The 19,206-nt window shown below is 44.7% G+C and overlaps 1 protein-coding gene across 1 annotated transcript in view; it reads right to left on the bottom strand.

The window, feature by feature from the left end:
• The window catches only part of LOC124788774 (lipase member H-like), a 480,664-nt gene that overhangs the window by 42,026 nt on the left and 419,432 nt on the right, over window positions 1-19,206 (bottom strand). The window contains exons 6-7 of the mRNA XM_047256057.1: window positions 12,001-12,249; window positions 2,063-2,257 (exon numbers count right to left, since the gene is read on the bottom strand). Of these exons, the coding sequence (XP_047112013.1) occupies window positions 2,063-2,257; window positions 12,001-12,249 (444 nt within the window). The remainder of the gene's footprint in view (window positions 1-2,062; window positions 2,258-12,000; window positions 12,250-19,206) is intronic.

Raw genomic sequence — 19,206 nt, 5'->3', positions numbered from 1 at the left:
GTGATGAACAATGTGGACTGTCTTTATGGACTGTGAGAAATTTTGATCTTTTGACCAACATAATATTAATAAGTGTGTGCATTTTATATCTTTGTTACTGTAATTGTGAAAAATTTTTGTCAAATCTGTATTGGCCAGTGCCCAACACCATTTGTAAAAATTTTTGTGGGGAGCATGGGGGCTATGTAAGTAGGCTGTTTATGTTTTCTCTATGTAAGTAGGCTGTTTACGTTTTCTTATTGGCAACGTTACGTAGCGCTCAATATGAAAATCACTGGCTGTGCTGTGTGCAGTCTGTGGCTAGTTTGCATTGTTGTCTGCCATTGTAGTGTTGGGCAGCGGCAGCTGGCTGTGAACAGCGCGTAGCGTTGCGCAGTTGGAGGTGAGCCGCCAGCAGTGGTGGATGTGGGGAGAGAGATGGCGGAGGTTTGTAATTTGTCATGAACTGCTATATTTATATATGATGATATCAAGGTAAATACATTGTTCGTTCTCTATTAATATCTTTCATTTGCTAACTATCCCTATCAGTAGTTAGTGCCTTCCATAGTTTGAATCTTTTATTTAGCTGGCAGTAGTGGCGCTTGCTGTATTGCAGTAGCTTGAGCAGCGAAGATTTTTGTGAGGTAAGTGATTTGTGAAAGGTATAGTTTAATGCTAGTCAGGGCCATTCTTTTGTAGGGAATTTTGAAAGTCAGATTGCGTTGCGCTAACAAAATATTGTGTGTCAGTTTAAGCACAGTCCTATATAAATTGTTCAAAGGGGACGTTTCAAATACAAGGTGTACTATCCTGAAAAAACAGATTACTCGTATCTGCTGGCACACGCAGATGATTTTAACATAATTGTAGGACTGCCGAGAGCAATAAAAGAAGCCTTCACAACGCTTAAAAGAGCAGGTATATAGATGAACACACAAATAAAAGGGGAAATTATAAGGCTGTAACTAAGGAACATTATTCCAATGAGCCCCTATTCGTAGAAATCTGTTCATTCAAGTGTGAAGACGCGCAGTTTTGTATGCGAATGGCTGGTACCGCGGTTGGTTTTTTTTTTGTTTTTTTTTTTTTTTTTTTTTTGTGAGCTAGTTGTACCCCAAGCACATTTTCATGCGGTACTGAGCGTTCGAAGTGACGCACTTCCATTGTAAGTATGTACTAGTGAATGGTATGTGCTAAAGTTTGACAAGGGTAGCTCCATAAAATAAATGGTAGTTCCCAACCGCAAAGTGGTTGTATATGCTTTGTATTGTATCGTACATTGTGTTTTTTTACGAATTTCGTGGGGAAATCTGTCCTAACTGCACAGATCCCTCCACAAAATTCTGGTCCAGGGTAGCTCCAGAAAATAGTCGGTGGCTGCCAACCGCAAGGTGGAACGAGTCTTTGATGGTTAAGAGAGCTGGGCGCGCGCAATAAAAAAACCGAGGAGTCCTAGCTAGGTGCCTGTAGGAAGCAGACGTGTGGTGACAGCTGTAAGGTAGGTCGCGTTCGCTGCCCCAGACCAAACCTTAGCACGTAAATGAGAGAAGATATATAATGATTTCAAATTGGTTTTGTTAGATAATATTCAGAGTTAGGATTTGTATGTCCAAGGTTTGACACAGTAAGCGTTTGGTAAAATTTTGTAAGAGTGTTTCGTGCTACGGTAGGTTTTGTGTATGACTTAAAATTTTAACAATATATATATTGAGATCAACATTGTGTTTCTAACAGCTTGAATCATAATCCAAATTCTTTACTGGAATTGAATATGAAAATGAGTAGTAAAGTTACCCACCAATGAAAGAACCAAGTAAACATCAGGGCCAAAAGTTAATTTTCCAGTACCATCTTAATGCCATTGCACAAACGGCATTATTCTCTTAAATTTTATTGCTGAGTCAAATACATGTTGCATTTCTGGCAAAATGGAGGAGTGCAAGAAAGAAGTTCACAGACGCAGTCAGATGCAGGTTTGCTGAATAATTAATTTAGAACAATCTTATCAATGATACTTTCACTAGAAACGAGCGAAATTTGATCATAGTCAGTGACCCTATGTACGTGCGAGGCTACTTACGAGGGAAGTTCTCGCGGACGCAGGCCGGCTGCGGGGAGACGCCGCCGTTGGGGTAGAAGTCGAGGTGGCCCAGCGGCTCCGCGAAGGCAGCGATGCCGCCCGCCGTGTGCAGCACCACCACCAGCTCGGCGTCGCCCGAGTCTAGCCGCTGCTGCAGGGGCCGCGAGTCGAACAGCGGCTTGGCCGGGTCCAGCGCTGCAACATGGGGCGCGCCTCACAACACTGTGCGCCGCGGGCACGCTGGCCCGCAGGGGCCGCCGCGCTCACTGCTCCCGTGTGGGCCGGGCCGTATGTTGGCACCCACACATCACACTCGTGCATGCCATAGCCGTCCTTTGCGCTCGGACAAAGCAGGACAATGAAACGTCTACTGTCAATAGCACTAGCAGCACTAGTTACCTACGAAGGGTGGATAAAAAATGTAGTGTCGCCCAAAGAACGAGGTCCAATAATAAAGTTGGTACCTCATGACTGAACCACAACCAAGGCAGATCATTTCTTTGAAAGCAGAAACGAACGAGAGACGTCGGCGTATCCTGACCTTAAGAACTCAGCCTGAAGGAAACTACTCGAAGAAGGCGAGGAGCACAGGAGATCATATGGATATGTGGCCGGAAATGCGTTCCAAAGGAGGTGAAGATGGAAATAAAGAGCTTTGACTGTGTAGTTTTCAATGACTGAAAGTACAGACGAGCTCTCACCAGGCAAAAGGGGCTGTTCTGTCCGTACCAGTGTTTTGGCGGTACGGCGGGAGAGGAACCTCAGCACATCTACATCTACATCGATACTCTGCAGATCACATGTAACTGACTGGCAGAGGGTTCACCGAACCATCTTCATAACTCTCTATTATTCCAATCTCGTATAGCGAGTGGAAAGAACGAACACCTATATCTTTCCGTATGAGCTCTGACTTCCCTTATTTTAACATGGTGATCGTTTCTCTCTGTGTAGGTTGGTGTCCAAAAAATATTTTCGCATTCAGAGGAGAAAGTTGGTGATTGGAATATCGTGAGAAGGTTCCGCCGCAAAGAAAAACGCCAAACCCTGTATATTTTCAGTGACGCTCTCTTCCCTATTCGCGATAATACAAAACGTGCTGCACTTCTTTGAACTTTTTCGGTGTACTCCGTCAATCCTATGTGGTAATCATCCCTGTCCGCGCAGCAGTATTCTAAAAGAGGACTGACAAGCGGTGTAGGCAGTCTCCTTAGTAGGTCTGTTACATTTTCTAAGTGTCCTTCCAATAAAACGCAGTCTTTGGTTAGCCTTCCCCACAACGTTTTCTATGTGTTCCTTCCAATTTAAGTTGTTTGTAATTGTAATTTCTATGTACTCACTCTTTTCATTATTTAGGGTCAACTGCCAATTTTCGCACCATACAGATACCTTTTCCAAATAGTTTTGCACTTTGTTTCGATCTTCTGATGACTTTATTAGTCGATAAACGACAGCGTCATCTGCAGAAAATCTAAGACTGCAGCTCAGATTGTCACTCAAATCACAGGAACAGCAAAGGGCCTATAACACTACCGTGAGGAACGCCATAAATCCCTTCTGTTTTACTTGATGACGTCCCGTCTGTTACTACGAACTGTGATCTCTCTGACAGGAAATCACGAATCCAGTCACATAACTGAGACGATATTGCATAAGCACGCAATTTCACTACGAGCCGCTTGTGTGGTACAGTGTCGAAAGCCTTCCGGAAATCCAAAAATATGGAATCGATCTGAAATCCCTTGTCAATAGCACTCAACACTTCATGTGAATAAAGAGCTAGTTGTGTTTCACCAGAACGATGTTTTCTAAATCCATGTAGACAGTGTGTCAATACACCGTTTTCTTCGAGGTAATTCATAATGTTCGAACACAATATATGCTCCAAAATCCTGCTGCATATCGATGTTAATGATGTGGGCATGTGATTTATTGGATTACTCCTACTACTTTTCTTGAATATTGGTGTGACCTGTGCAGCTTTGTAGTCTTTGGGTACGGATCTTTCGTCCAGCGACCGGTTGTATATGATTAAGTACGGAGCTATTGCATCGGCATACTCAGCACCGGTTCATTCTGAATGTGTGGTTGTGATAGATGTCAAGATGCCTCCGCTCGAATCGTGGAAGCGAACTGCAGCTTCATAATTTAGTAGGCGCCTTTCGTTCACGCAAGCAGGGAAGGCAGGGTCACCTGTGGTAAGTTTATATTATGCCTGGCTTGTGAGGTGGTGCGGAAGGATGACTGGTCTCACAAGGCAGTCGCCAGTAATCAATACGCAGGCAATGTCGCCGAATCGGTACCGATGGTCATTACCACCGTCCCGCTAAAGCACTAGAACAGGCAGAACATTGTCACTTGTCTGGTGTGTTGCCATGTGTGCTTTCAATCACTGAAACCAACACCGCGTCTCCAGCTTCAAGTGAGCGCACCTACATTGGAATGCATTTCCCGCCGTATATCCCTGTGACATCCTTATTTTCTCAGTGATAGTTGCCTGCAGTTTTCCCATTAGCAAAATCAGCCTACACAGTTCAGCGTCAAGTTTAAAACAGTACCTCAGGAAAATGTGAATTTCGCTTCGATGGGTCAGCCTTCTTGACAACACATTAAAATCGTCTTCAGAAAGTTTTAAACTCTATAGAAAACACATGGAACAAAAACCTTGCCACCCTCAGGACACATCCCGTCTAACCTTACTAATGGAATCTGTTAGGCGAGGTAGACATTACAAAAGGTCCTTTTTGTATGCCATATCCCGCTTTTGACGTCGCTGTTGCTGCATTTTGACAGATATGAAAACAAAATCTCTGTGGGGTACGACAAGGCGCGGTTAAGCATTTCTGTTCTCCGCAGTAAATTTTACAGCTGCTGCTTTTCAAGCCAGCGGCGGCTCCCCATTTGCTAAAGTGGAGTCTACAGATGTGGTCGGTCGCGAACAGTCGGTCGTAGAAAACATTCCAATGGTAGGCGAGTGGTAAACTGAATACTACGGTCGCGTGCCGAACGAAGTGTAATACACTTCCTAAAAAAAATTGGTTCAAATGGCTCTGAGCACTATGGGACTTAACTACTGAGGTCATCAGTCCCCTAGAACTTAGAACTACTTAAACCTAACCAAACTAAGGACATCACACACATCAATGCCCGAGGCAGTATTCTAGCCTGCGACCGTAGCGGTCGCGCGGTTCCAGACTGTAACGCCTAGAAACGCTCGGCCACCCCGGCCGGCTAATACACTTCCCAGTCACAGTAATTTCGACACCTGTGAAAACTCTGGATAAACAACTTTTTCAGCGCGGTCCCCTGCGAGACGTGCAGGTAAACAGTCAGTGAGATTCTGGAAGGTACCGACTGCAGCGCAGTGTCCAGCTGCGCTAGGTTTCTCGATTGAGCATCCATGGCACAAACAGCCCGATCCAGGTAGTCCCACAGATTCTCAATTGGCTTTAAATACAGGATGTCTGGTGCCCCGGAGAGTACGGTAAACTTATCCTTGTGCTCTTTGAACCTCGCACATACACTGCAAATCGTGAGACGTGTTCCATTGTCCTGCTGGTAGATGTCATCGCGCCGAGAAAGTAAAAACTACGTGCAGGGGTCGACATGTTCCCTAAGGATAGATACATAATCGTGTTGATCCAGTTTGCCCTCCAGAATGACGAGAGCATCCAGGGAGTGCCATGATAACATTCCCGAAATCTTAACGCACCCTCCTTGTTTGGTTTCCGACGTTTCACACCGTACACGTCAACGGCCGTCCGTCCGATGGAGCATGAAATTTGACCCATCTGGAAAGCTCATCTGATGCCACTTAGTGCGCGTCCAGTTGCGGTACTGGCGTGCAAATTCCTGCTTTCGTAGCCGATGAACAGCACTTAGCATCGCTGCATGAACCAGGGGCTTGCTGCGGAGACCAATAGGTAATAAATTTCGCAGAATGGTAATTGAGGAGACTCTGTTGGTAGCCCCGTAGTTCATCTGGACGGTCAGTTGTTCAACAGTTGCACTTCTGTTCGCTCGTACACATCTCCGTAGGTATCGTACATCTCTGTCATCTATGGCCTGTTGTGCACCAAAGTTTCCTCGGTGCCTTTTGGATAGCGCCACTTTTGCCATGCTTGTTGTACCTTCACCACGGCGGCACGCGAACAGTTCGCAGACTTTGTCGTTTCGGAAATGCTTCCACCCATAACCCGAAAGTCGGTGGTCACGTACTTTTGGACGTAAGATAAATCGCTCCGATTCTGTTATATGACAAGGACTGCACAGTTTTTCACGCCATCCAGACACGCTTTCTATACCCTCCACTACCAGTGTTGCCACCTGCAGGATCCGTGAATGGACAGCGACAGCTGTACCTGAAGTATCCCCGCAATTCACTGTAAGGTAGTTTGGGGGTAAAGACGTAGTTCTTTTTTTCTATCGTAATTACTCATTACTTACCTACTGCTAGAGCAATAAGGCCTAAGGTGTGCATTGCTGTTGAAAGCATGCAAATAGTTCGAGACTCGTTTCAAAGAGAGAATATATAAATAACGCAACGGTGTTTCCGCTTTCTCTGTAACTGTTAGGTTTCTGCAGAACAGCGCCCCATTTTTCTTTCACTGTGAGTGGGAAGGTCGCCGCAAAGCAAACGGCGGTACTCGCGTCCTACCGACGGCGGAAGACTCGCGGCGAGGCCCGTAATATCCAACTCAAGAACTGACAGCAGCTGCCTAAACCAATTTTCTCTCTGCTTATTTTCCTACCTCTCCACAAAAAGATGCTGCGTGGGTGTCTACAAAGTTTTTCATCGTGAGTCTGCTTTAGACTTACCTTCCATGCCCGCCACCACGACAATTTTCGAAGCCGCAGCAACTGCCGTATGGCATGGACAGTCAGTAAGTGCCTCAAGCAAGAGTTTTCTAAAATTGCCGTGTCTGTTTGATTTGAAGAAGTGGGACAAACTCCGGCGCCACCGTCTCTCCGTGGGAAACCTCTTATGGTCCAGACATCGAGCACAGTGGCGCACTCTGGTCTCGGATTTGTCAGGAAAGCGGTTCGTATACTCTGCCGGCCATACACATTTAGATTTCCTGTGGTTTCCCTAAAACACCTAATGTAAATACCGGGGAATTTCCTTTCAAGATGACCGATTTCCTTCCTCAGTTGCAGCTTGTTCTCCATCTCCAATGACCTCTTCCTCGACGGGATGTTAAACCCTGATCTTCCATTTTTCCTTCCTTCGTGTAAGCTCGGTCAGACCACCTGCTGTGACACGCTTCGTCTTATATTCTGATGAGATCTGGTTACTCTTCCACATGTACCTCTCACTGCATGATAAACTGAGAAGTCACAGATGTTGTTGTTGTTGTTGTTGTTGTTGTTGTTGTTGTTGTGGTCTTCAGTCCTGAGACTAGTTTGATGCAGCTCTCCATGCTACCCTACCCTGTGCAAGCTTCTTCATCTCCCGGTACTTACTGCAACCCACATCCTTCTGAATCTGCTTAGTGTATTCATCTCTTGGTCTCTTTCTACGATTTTTAGCCTCCACACTGCCCTCCAATGCTAAATTTGTGATCCCTTGATGCCTCAGAACATGTCCTACTAACCGGTCCCTTCTTTTTGTCAAGTTGTGCCACATTATATAGACGAAAATTCTACTCTATGTTAGCAGTGCAGCTTAATGATATTCCGTCTTTTGTGAAATGTAATGCATATGTATTGCCTTTTTTATGTAGTACGTCATATGACTAATGTGCCACCTAGTTTTTATCTGTTTTCTCCGCCAAGCCTATCCTTTACCTTAGATTTCGTTTTTATTTTTATTGTATTACCCTTGGTTTTGCTATGTTGTTACGATATATCTTACCGTCTTTACCGTCTTTGTTGAATAACATTCTTTGTTTTTAACTATTTTTTCTCCTATGTTTGGCTTGTCGAAAGCGTTCATCGCTACGTTGAGCTGGTATTCACGCCACCCGGTGGCCGTGTTTGTTACCTTGTACGTAATGTCATGTTTTGTTACTCAGTTGTACTCTGATGCTAGATACTTATAGATGACGCCATATTATCCATATCATACTCCCTACCTCCACTGATATGTTCATTTTAATTTATGTTCTTATAAGGTTTTGTCAATTTTATTAATTTAAAGAAAGCTGTGCTCCTCATTAACTTTGTAAACTTTCTTCAGATATTCTGAAGAAGAGTTTACTCGAAGAGCGTCAGTATAGATGAGTTGCTGAACTTCAAGTGACAAATTTTTCTGCAGTAACCATAAAAGCAGTGTGTAAAAAATTTACATGTCTATTAAATGGTCGCACTTCTCTTGCGTGGTCATATGTCACATCTCAAAGAAAAACTGATACATGTATTTCGAACGGCACCCCGTATCATTACTCCAAGTGCTAGGCCGTGTATTATGAAGACGAATACAAGTTGATAACGTTCGTTCTGTTCGGAAATGCCACATACTGATATGCCTAACACGATGGTGTAGCCAGAGCTGGGACTCGTCCCAAAAGAAGTCCTGCTGCTACTGCTGCGTCCGGTGTTGAATTAAGAGCGCACCAGCATAACAGCGCGCCTCTCTCTGCAAAATGGTCGCCGAACTGGCAGTCGGTGGTGCTGCAGGCGCCGTCGTCCTGTCCGGGTCGGCACTACTCTTACTGCTAATGAGGCCATTTTCAGTCCCCAGGACGTGACCCGGCCGTACGATCCTGCGCACACAAAGCGAACAACACATCCTCCCTCGAGGACTGTAGGCGGTCGAGGCCATTGAGAGCCTGCGTGGCGTCGAGCACGGTCCTCCTGAACCCATCAACCATAATCGTGTAACGGTCGTGGGTTGTCGACCAGCACGAGCACTAATACACTAAACAATAAACTTCAGTTTCAATAGGCCACGATGCTGCCACTGAGGAATTCGGAATGCTAGCAGACGTTTCTTCATATACGAGGCGTAACTCGATCGTATCACAAACAGCAATCATTCCCGTTCGATTTCCGAATAAAAATGCCACTGTATGGACTTTAGCTATACACAGAATGTACATGGCATTATTCATTGCTACTTTTTGCAGTTCCACTGATTTGCGTATCGAAACGTGTTGTACCCTTCATGCCAGTTTCAAGTTTCTTGCGTGTCGCTTTCATGCTATTTCAACTTTAATTGTCAGTAGTACACAAAAATAATGCAACTTATATCTATTTTTACAATCAAGGACGCATTTGGACAACTTGGCTGTATATGAGTTTTTATATTGTCAGTAAGATAAACAGCATCGGTTGCGAATGACAGCAGAAGATTTACTTATAGGTTTTGCCTTTTTGAGGCATCTTCAGAATTTCTACAATGGAAAAAATAAGTAGAAGTAGATAGATGAAAAGGAAGGTCAGCGTTGGCCGTAATATTGATGTTTTATTGATAGCAGAATCGATTTTCGATCACATGGTGATCATCTTCAGTGCTGTACGAATTAAACTCAGACACTAATTTGTACATCACTGAATATGATCACTATGTGATCTAAAATCAATTCTGCTATCAATAAAACATCAATATTACGGCCAACATTGACCTTCCTTTTAATTTAACATATATGGTCGTTGTGCACACAGCACTCCATGGAGTCGCCAATCAAAGAAATAGATAATCCTAGCTAGCATAAGAAGATGGGAAATAATTCTTAAATGCTATAGGAAAAAGAAACAGAAAGGAGGACGACTTCCGTTTGGCAACTGCGGATAACGCATCAGTCATAAATAGCCAAAATCTTGTTAAACTGCCAGAAACTGGGAACGAAAAGCCAAATTCGAATTGAAACCGTAAAAATGACGACGATTCTTACTTTCGGCGAAGACATCCAGCAATGCTAAGATAGGGCCATACATGTAAACTTGAAACATACATATCGCAGCACACATTCTAGCAGTCGTGGATGCATAACAAGATACGTGCACGCTATATTACACTGACAGGATGCGGACGAAGAAAAAAATTGTTCAAATGGCTCTGAGAACTATGGGACTCAACTGCTGAGGTCATTAGTCCCCTAAAACTTAGAACTAGTTAAACCTAACTAACCTAAGGACATCACAAACATCCATGCCCGAGGCAGGATTCGAACTTGCGACCGTAGCGGTCTTGCGGTTCCGGACTGCAGCGTCTTTAACCGCACGGCCACTTCGGCCGGCTGCGGACGAAGAGGCCGGAAGTTCCAGTAGGCAGCGTTTATATGTTTGGAAATACATACAATAGGTAATATTAAAGTAAAACATATAGTGGCAAGTAATGGCAATGAAAATGGAAAAATGTGATAGTAGTAAAATAAACATAAAAGCAATTAGAGAAAGGATAAAATATCTAACGTTATGCGCCATCTGTAAGCATCAAGAGTTAAAACGAGATATACGTGAGAAATGAATAGGCATTGTAGCTCCTCTACGAAACAGACATACATTACGTAAAGTTTAACGCTACTGAATTTGCGATCTGAAGTTTTCCCGGCATATTTCCAATTTGAATAGTTCTCGGGTATCCGACCCGGTAGCGTCGTAATTTCTCCATAATATTTCGGCACACGTACACGGTGCCATCTTCTTGCTGGGGCACAGTGTATACAGAAAACCTACACACGCCGACTTGTACCTAAATACCTTCAGTTGCCACCCCAACTCCCAGCGTGAAGGCGTTTTGTTCACAGGATACGATCGATCTGCGATCAGGAGAGCTTTCCAGCAGAACTGCAGCTCCTCGAGACAAAATTTCGGAAAAATGGGTACAACCTGATGCAAATAAGACACACACTCAGACAGACTGCGCCAAGAGAACAAGAAGAAGAAACAGAAGGACGCAAGTCATTGGTGTGCATTCCGTTTGTCGGAAACACCTCAAGAAGAATCGGTAGAATCCTGGGGAAACACAATATGAAATGTGTATTCCTAACCCTGGTAAAGACCTTGACTCTGCTGGGTTCAGTGAAGATGACCTAGGCCTTCGAAAACAAGGCGTTTATCAAATTCCCTGTCAGTGCGGAAAATCATACATTTGGGAGACACTCCGCACTGTAGAAGAGAGGTGCCGCGAACGCAAGCGCCATACCGAATTACGCCAGGCCACTATATCAGTCGTGGCTGACCATTGTATAAAGACTAGCCATACTATGGACTATGAAAAGCCGGCCGCGGTGGCCGTGCGGTTCTAGGCGCTTCAGTCCGTAACCGCGGGACTGCTACGGTCGCAGGTTCGAATCCTGCCTCGGGCATGGATGTGTGTGATGTCCTTAGGTTAGTTAGGTTTAAGTAGTTGTAAGTTGTAGGGGACTGATGACCTAAGATGTTAAGTCCCATAGTGCTCAGAGCCATTTGAACCAATTTTTTTACTATGAAAAACCAAAAATACTCTGTCAATCCTCCTACTTCTGGGACTGCGTTACTAAAGAGGCCATCGAAATCCGACTACAGGACGATCTAATTAATAAAGACAGCGGCCTTCAACTTAGTCACGCTAGGAACACTGCACTCAGCCTGGAGAGAAAGATGCGGTCCCAGACATCGAGGAGACTGCAGACCCCAGTTCAGACGCAGGAGCCGCTTCCCCCACCACCTCTAGTCGCCGCCGCGCCGGCCGCACCGAAGACACCAGGAGAGGAACGGTGGAGGGGGTAACGACCAGTATATATAGGGGCCGAGAGCAACAGCACAGCATTCGTCAGGAACCACCTGTAAATGGCAGCGTGAACGTCTGCCGAAATATAGTGGAGAAATTACGACGCTACCCGGTCGGATACTCGAGAACTGTTCAAATTCGCTATTGAATTTGTTATTACCCCTTAGAAAATTACATTTTATGCTTCAAGGGGTAATTACCCCATAGGTTAAGAACCACTGTATTAGACAAAGCAGAGCGTCTGGCACGACTGGACAGTTGGCACGCCTGCTGCAGTACTCACCGGTGATCCTGTGGACGCGGCCAGCCGTCATGGCGTGTCCCACCTGCCCCATGACCTGCGCGCCCAGGCTGAAGCCCAGCAGGTGGAAGTCTGCATCGCGCGCGCCCAGCCCCGCGATGAGCGCGTCCAGCAGGGCTGCCACCCTCTCGGCCACCACCGTCGTATTGGAGGCCGCGTCGTGGTAGTCGCCGTCCGCCAGCCGCCCCCAGTGCACTGCCACGAAGTGCACGTCCGCCGCCTCCAGCACGGCTGCAACAGTGAGGCGCAGCTGCTACAGGTTCACCGCGTCAAAAGTATTGCTCCCTGGGATGTCAAAGATGCAGTTACACTGGACACTTGTACATCGTTGGAAATGGGTTCGAGATGAAAACATTAGCATGGAAAATCTGGACTAGTATCCAGAGCAATCTACACCTACATCTATATCACGACTTCGCAGTTCACACTGAAGAGCGTTGCAGGGGGTTCTTCCACACACCTTCAGACTATTTCTCTACCGTTCCACTCCATAACAGGTGCCAGGAAGATGAACACTTAAATCTTTATGTACTAGATCTGATTTCTCTTATTTTATTACGACGGCGATTTTTCCCTATGTAAGCTGGCGACAGTGAAATATTTCCATTGTCGGACGTCACAGTAGGTGAATAAAATTTCGTGAGAAGATCTAGCCGCAACGAAAAATGAGTTTGTTTTAATGATTGTACCTCAACTCACACGATATCCGTGACATTTCCTCCCAAGAAACATACGGAAAACACATTAGATTCCCGATAACATTCAGCTTTTCAAAATTTGAAGAACATGTTGTATATGTTGTTCCATCTACGAATAACAACAAAGTTAGCACTTACAATGGGAATACGATAAGCTGTGTCTGCAATACAGCGATATTACCCTGCCCTGCCAGCGGCATCTGACCACGTTCTGCAGTTAGGGGAGAGTTTAGATTGGTTGCTTGCATATTGCCTGCATCAAATCTCCACTGCGAATCGTTGATGAACTCCAGACATCCAATCTCCGGTTCCAATACGTCCTTTGACGTGCGTCTACAAAAAATATACACTGAAAATTCTGCCAGTGACGTAGGCAACGGATTACCCATCCCCAGTTTCTTACATTACATCACTCTACCCCACTTTGGATTAAATTTAATCCTCGTTCCATACACACTGAGAATTTCCAATCTAACGGTGACCTAGTTAAAACTTATGAGCCGGGAAATTAAAATAGTTATCGTATCACATCGAACAGTTTTAACAAATGGTAAGCTGAAATCGTACCGAAATGTTTCGGAGCAGCGGCACACACGTTTGTGAGGCTGCGGTGGTATTTTGGTATGTAGTGCAGCAGAACTATCACTACGGTAGCATGATAATCAAAGCGGAATGTCTGATTTTAACCAATCAGTCACTATAGCTGATTATGTAGTAACAAAATTATTCACCTAGCTATAGACATGAAATCACAATATGGACTTCCTTATGGAGGCCAGCCAAAACGCATCACCTATTCACCATAGATGGTGTCCAACAAGACACAAACTCACACGTATCGTTTCGTAAACTGTTTCTGCCACCGAAGGACGATTTATGACTAGTGAAAATATGGAAAGGGTTGATTATTACACCGTGTAGTTGACACTGGTATCATTTTATCTATGTAGCTATCTTTATTTAAATGAAGTGAACTATTTTTAACGACGTTATGGAACATTGGCAAAGACATTGTACGTTAACGCAATGCGTGTTGTTGTTTTCAGTGAATGTACTTGCAAAACTAAGCTAAACTGTGCTAAACGTTTTGATTTCCCGACTATCAGTTTCTGCTGAGACATAAACACTACACAATGATGCAGAAAATGTTATAAACTGAAAGCCTAAGTCTCCACATTTGCCACAGTTACCTTCCGTTTTAGACCAAGTACTGAATTTAAAACATTCAGCGTTTTAGTTTCAGCAGCTTCCAATTTCCGCAGACAAAACTGTGCAATTCGATTTAATAACACCAAAGTACTACCAGTAGCTATCGATTAGAAATATTTGCTGATATGAATCGTAAAAGATAATGAGCTCGTACGCGCATAAAGTTTTGTTGGTATATATGCAGTAATGGGTTTCAAATACGGGATGTTTGGAAATTCCCGTTTCGAACTTCTAGGATTTATAGAGGGGAGTGAGTACATAATGTTTTGAATAGGAAACCATGTGTGGAAACGTGTCGTTGTTCAGATGTGTAATGTGTCCACATCTGCTAATGGAAAGAGAAAAGTCTCAGAACGTCTTGCCTTGGTATGCAATAGGGTAGACATGATGACGTGCACTACGTCCTATGGTCACCTGACGTCACTTAACGTCTGCCCTGCAACGAGAATTCGGACATGCGGCGTTGCCGTGCAGCACCACAGTGCTGCTTCCTGAAGCTGAAACACCTGTTTTCTCGGAGCTGTTGCGTGACTTGGGCAAAAGTTTCGCGATAGCGTGCTAGTTGCGAAAAATGTTCGTGACACAGCAAACTAGCACCTCTTCCATTACCTTCGCCATACAGAAGCAGCATGTCCGTGTATTCCGATAGCCGGCCGTGGTGGCCGTGCGGTTCTAGGCGCTTCAGTCCGGAACCGCGTGACTGCTACGGTCGCAGGTTCGAATCCTGCCTCGGGCATGGATATGTGTGATGACCTTAGGTTTGTTAGGTTTAAGTAGTTCTAAGTTCTAGGGGACTGATGGCCTCAGATGTTGAGTCCCAGAGCCATTTGAACCATTTTTGTATTCCGATAACGTGTACCGAATCATGTTTACTGTATCGGAGAACCAAAGGCATTGAGAAAAAGTGGTAAATGGAAGTTTCGTTAGGTTTCCGTTCGACCTGTTACCTAATAATTGCACTGCTCACGCTTCATTCAGTTTATCAAGTTAATCATCTGAACTGAAAACGTCCTAGAACGGAAAGGGTACGTTACCGGACATGGGTTCCCATCAAAATATTATATACTCACTGCTCTCTTCAAGTGTTAGAAGTCTGTAGCAGGAATTTCCAAACGCTCTGTACAATGGACATTCACGTAGCATGGGAAAACGTGCATATTTGTCTAGTAGCGAGCGAGGTGAGACGCTGGTTAAGACATAGGCCATCTTTCGGAAAGGTCAGGCAAGCTTGCTTTCCACAAATCATTACATGATGCAGTCAGTTTCTCTATTTATATAATTCGTACTTTTAATAAACTAAAACTATGAAGCGCCAGTTTTTACACACGCTGGGCAAGGCGGGCTCTTAGAAGCTACGGTTCTTTTCAGCCAAATCCAAGCTACTTTGTGCACGGCAGAGCGGGCTAATAACTTCGGATATTTGAAAAGCGATTAGCAATTCCATCGTTTGCCTTAAAACACAGGTACCTCCAGGAAACCTTGATCGAAAGCGTATGAGATTTTATGGTTTCCAAAAAATGCTAATTGACTTGATCAGTTTTATAAAACAGAGCTGTTTCGTTATCACTTGAATGTCACTATAATGAACAGGAAAAATTTAAGTCTAAAAATAATCAATTATAATTACGAGTAGACCAACGGAATAATAATCAGTCGCCGCCTTAAAAGAGCACGCTGACAGCCATAGAGCGCTGTATGGGGTGGAGATCTGTAGTAGGCAGTCATGTTAAGCTCCACCGGTAACGTAAGTCATGGCAGTGGGGTGGTGTATGTGCTAGTCGATTGTATGGAACATGTGCGAGAAGAGAAGAAGATGTGACAAAAGGTGCCATCGTATGAGGGCTGTTCGTATGTTAAGGTTCGATCGGTCGCGAAATGAAAACCACAATTAAATAAAAAATATTATTTGCAGCCATTAGATACACCATCCAGTCGTTTTTCTACACAGTCGACTCTCCTACTTAAGACGTTTGTCGCAGCATTGAACCAACATATCAATACACCTGTCACAGAAGGCTGGTGTGTAGCTCATTGTCCGTGCCAATATGTTGTCTTCATAGTAAGCGATTCATGTGAGCAGAGATGAAACTCAGGGACAGCCAAATCCGTGCTGAACTGTGGGTTATCAAACACTACCCATCTACATCGCTGCAGAAGCGCTTTCATTGCCCCTGCAGTGTGTGGCCGATAATTGTCACGGAGAAAGAAATGCTTGACGGTTACGATATGTAGGCTGCATGAAGTCGGGCGAAATCTCTCAAGAGGCACCTCACATTTGGCTGGAGACACCATTTTCTAGACACATTTAAGTGCTCACTGTGCACTCAGAACTGAAAAGGACAACGTGACGCGATCGACGGCCATACTAGAGAGAGTGCTCAACATATTTGTGCAAAGCCCAATTAGATTTTCACTGTGGTTTTCATTCCGCGAACTATCGGACCTTCAACGAATAGCCCTCGAACTTGTACAGTACATGCTCAAGAGTACTTCGTGAACGAAGTTCCCCGATTTGTTGGTGTACCATCGCCGACTGTCCAACGTGTCTTCAAGGAATATTGTACCACTTGAGCGACATAACACGGCGTGATAGAAGTGATCTTAAATATATCCTAACCGACAGGAAGTGAAGACGAGTGCTGCACCTTGTCAGTGACAATCGGTTGCTAATCTGAATGGAACAACAGTGAATCCATGTTCATCTCAACTAGCGTCCGAACAAAGTATACGAAGGGAACTGCACACAGTGGACATTTGGAGTCGGGTACCCCGAAAAAGGCCATTGCCAACAGTGGCTATTAAAGACGCACATCTTCAAGAGTGGGACAAACAACACAGCAACGGAACAGCAGTTTTACTGGACGCATGTAGTGTGGCCCCACGAATCGCAGTTTTGCCTCTTTTGAAATGGGTCACGGGGTCGAGTCCAATGATGCTTTTAAACAGCAGTGTCTCATCAAGTGAGGGCTGTAACTCTGTTGATGGTGATCCGTCAGTCGGATGGGGACGTTAAGCTTGGCGGGCCCTTGTTGCTATGGAGAGGAGCAGGCTATGTGCCAGCATCAGGTTTCACCCTCTCCCACCTCATCGTCATCATCATGCGACACAAACCTAACACCACACAGCACACGATCCATTTCACTAACCTACACTTCACAAATACACATTCGACACAACTATCACATATCTGTATTGAAAGGAGCCTATGTGAGCGGAGCAAGAACAACCGTTCCGATAGGCGGATGAATAACCCCTTGGGATATCCCAGTGAATAAACCCTTACGAAATTGATGTTTATGAGAGAAAATCGGTGATATTAGATATCATACGGACTCTATCGATGACCTTTCTCCTCCACGGGCCATTCTAGAATGGAAAGGAAAGGGAAAAACGATGGTGATACCAGAAGTAAATTCCTTCACTGGGCAACCTCCGCTACACATCGTGAGTTAACGTGCGGGGTACAGATGTAAGTGTTCTGTCTAATGTAATTATTCATTTCTAACCTATGGGTAGAACAAATAGACTTTAACATGCCCACAGCTAATAAATCGTATCAAAGCCATAGCACCGAGCGGGCGAGAAGTCCCCGTACCCCAATAACCCCTGTTTAGTATGAAATGTTATTATGCAGATTGGTAGCTATGTTACTTCCTATCAGTTATTGGAATTCATATTTACACGTTTTCACCGTCGCAGTCGAGTTTTAATTCGTAGCCATGGAATATGTGAGCGATCGTAGTTACACTATTGCAGAGAGCATAGTGGTAAGTGTGTTGGTTGCGCGAACGGCAATACACGCGGCAGACAATAAAACATATTATGAGAGCACCTAAAGAGAGATTTAATAAAGCTCCACCTCTAAAGGTAACACTTCTGGATTGGGAAAGACGTGCTTTTGCTTTTGGCAGCGTTAAAGACAGGCCGCAGAGTGAGAGGAAGAAGACACACGAAGAGAGATGTAGGGGAGTCTCTGCTTCGATTGAACAATATTCTGTGAAGTCGACATGTAAACGTGCTTCGGAAATCGGTGCACTGAGGACAACAATGCCGGATCACGTGAAAAAGATATTAAGGTCAGAACTTTTCGAACCACTTTCGTAACGAGTTACAGGTTACCGAACGGAACGAGCATGTATTAGCATCCCGTACTTTGTTAACTTAGTTTATGGATGCAGAAATTCGTGCCAAGGTGATGTTTTCAGATGAACCTGCCATTTATCGCAGCTCACGTGCTAGAAATATTGTCGTTTGGGCGAAAGAGAATCCCCAGTACACCGTCGAGTTACAAAGGAACCAGACTCACGTAGTGATGTGGGCAACGATGACGTCATAACGTCTGTTTGGACCGACCTTTTTTGAAGGGATTATGACTGGTGTAAATTATTTAACATTTTACAAACATGGTTATCACCTGAGCTTGAAGGAAACGGCCTTACTGAACGCATATGGTAACAGCAAGACGCAGTGCCTCCTCACTACGCTCCTGCTGTGGCCAAGCGGTTCTAGGCGCTTCAGTCCGGAATTGCGCTGCTGCTACGGTCGCAGGTTCGATCCTGCCTCGGGCATGGGTGTGTGTGATGTCCTTAGGTTAGTTAGGTTTAAGTAGTTCTAAGTTCTAGGGGACTGATGACCTCAGAAGTTAAGTCCCATAGTGCTTAGAGCCATTTGAACCAATTTGAACTACGCTCTTGCAGTGCGCGAGTTCATAAATGAACACTTTCCAGAACGGTGGATGGGTCGTGATTCATTAGCAACATCACAGCTCCCTTGAAATGGCCACTAAGGAGCCCTGACCTCACCACACCTGACAACTCGTTATGTGGAGTCATTAAGGCGCATGAATCTGCATATAGTGAGGTTATAAACGGAGAACTGTGTGGTGCTGTTGAGGATGCATTTCGCAGAATCTAACCGGAAATACTCAAAAATATGTCAATAAAAAGACGGAAGCGTGTGAAAATGTGTTTACAGCATGATAGGGAACAAACCGGTATATTGGACGCTTAATACGTAAGTACACGGGTTGTATGCGTGGTCTAGGGGTACCGTCTTTGATTCATAATAAAAAAAAAAGTCTTCGGTCCCGGGTTCGATCCCCGCCACTGCCTAAATTTTGATAAATAATCAGCATTGGCGGCCGAAGACATCCGGCATAAGAAGTCAGTCTCATTCTGCCAACGGCCTTGTCAAAGAGGGCGGAGGAGCGGATAGAGGTTCAGGGCACTCTCTTGACCTAGGGGTAGGAAATTGCCCCTAAAGGCGGAAGAATCAGCAATGA

The sequence above is a fragment of the Schistocerca piceifrons genome, chromosome 3, assembly GCF_021461385.2.
Source record: "Schistocerca piceifrons isolate TAMUIC-IGC-003096 chromosome 3, iqSchPice1.1, whole genome shotgun sequence".
NCBI classification, from domain to species: Eukaryota; Metazoa; Arthropoda; class Insecta; order Orthoptera; family Acrididae; genus Schistocerca; species Schistocerca piceifrons.
This window is presented reverse-complemented; position numbering and strand designations above follow the sequence as displayed.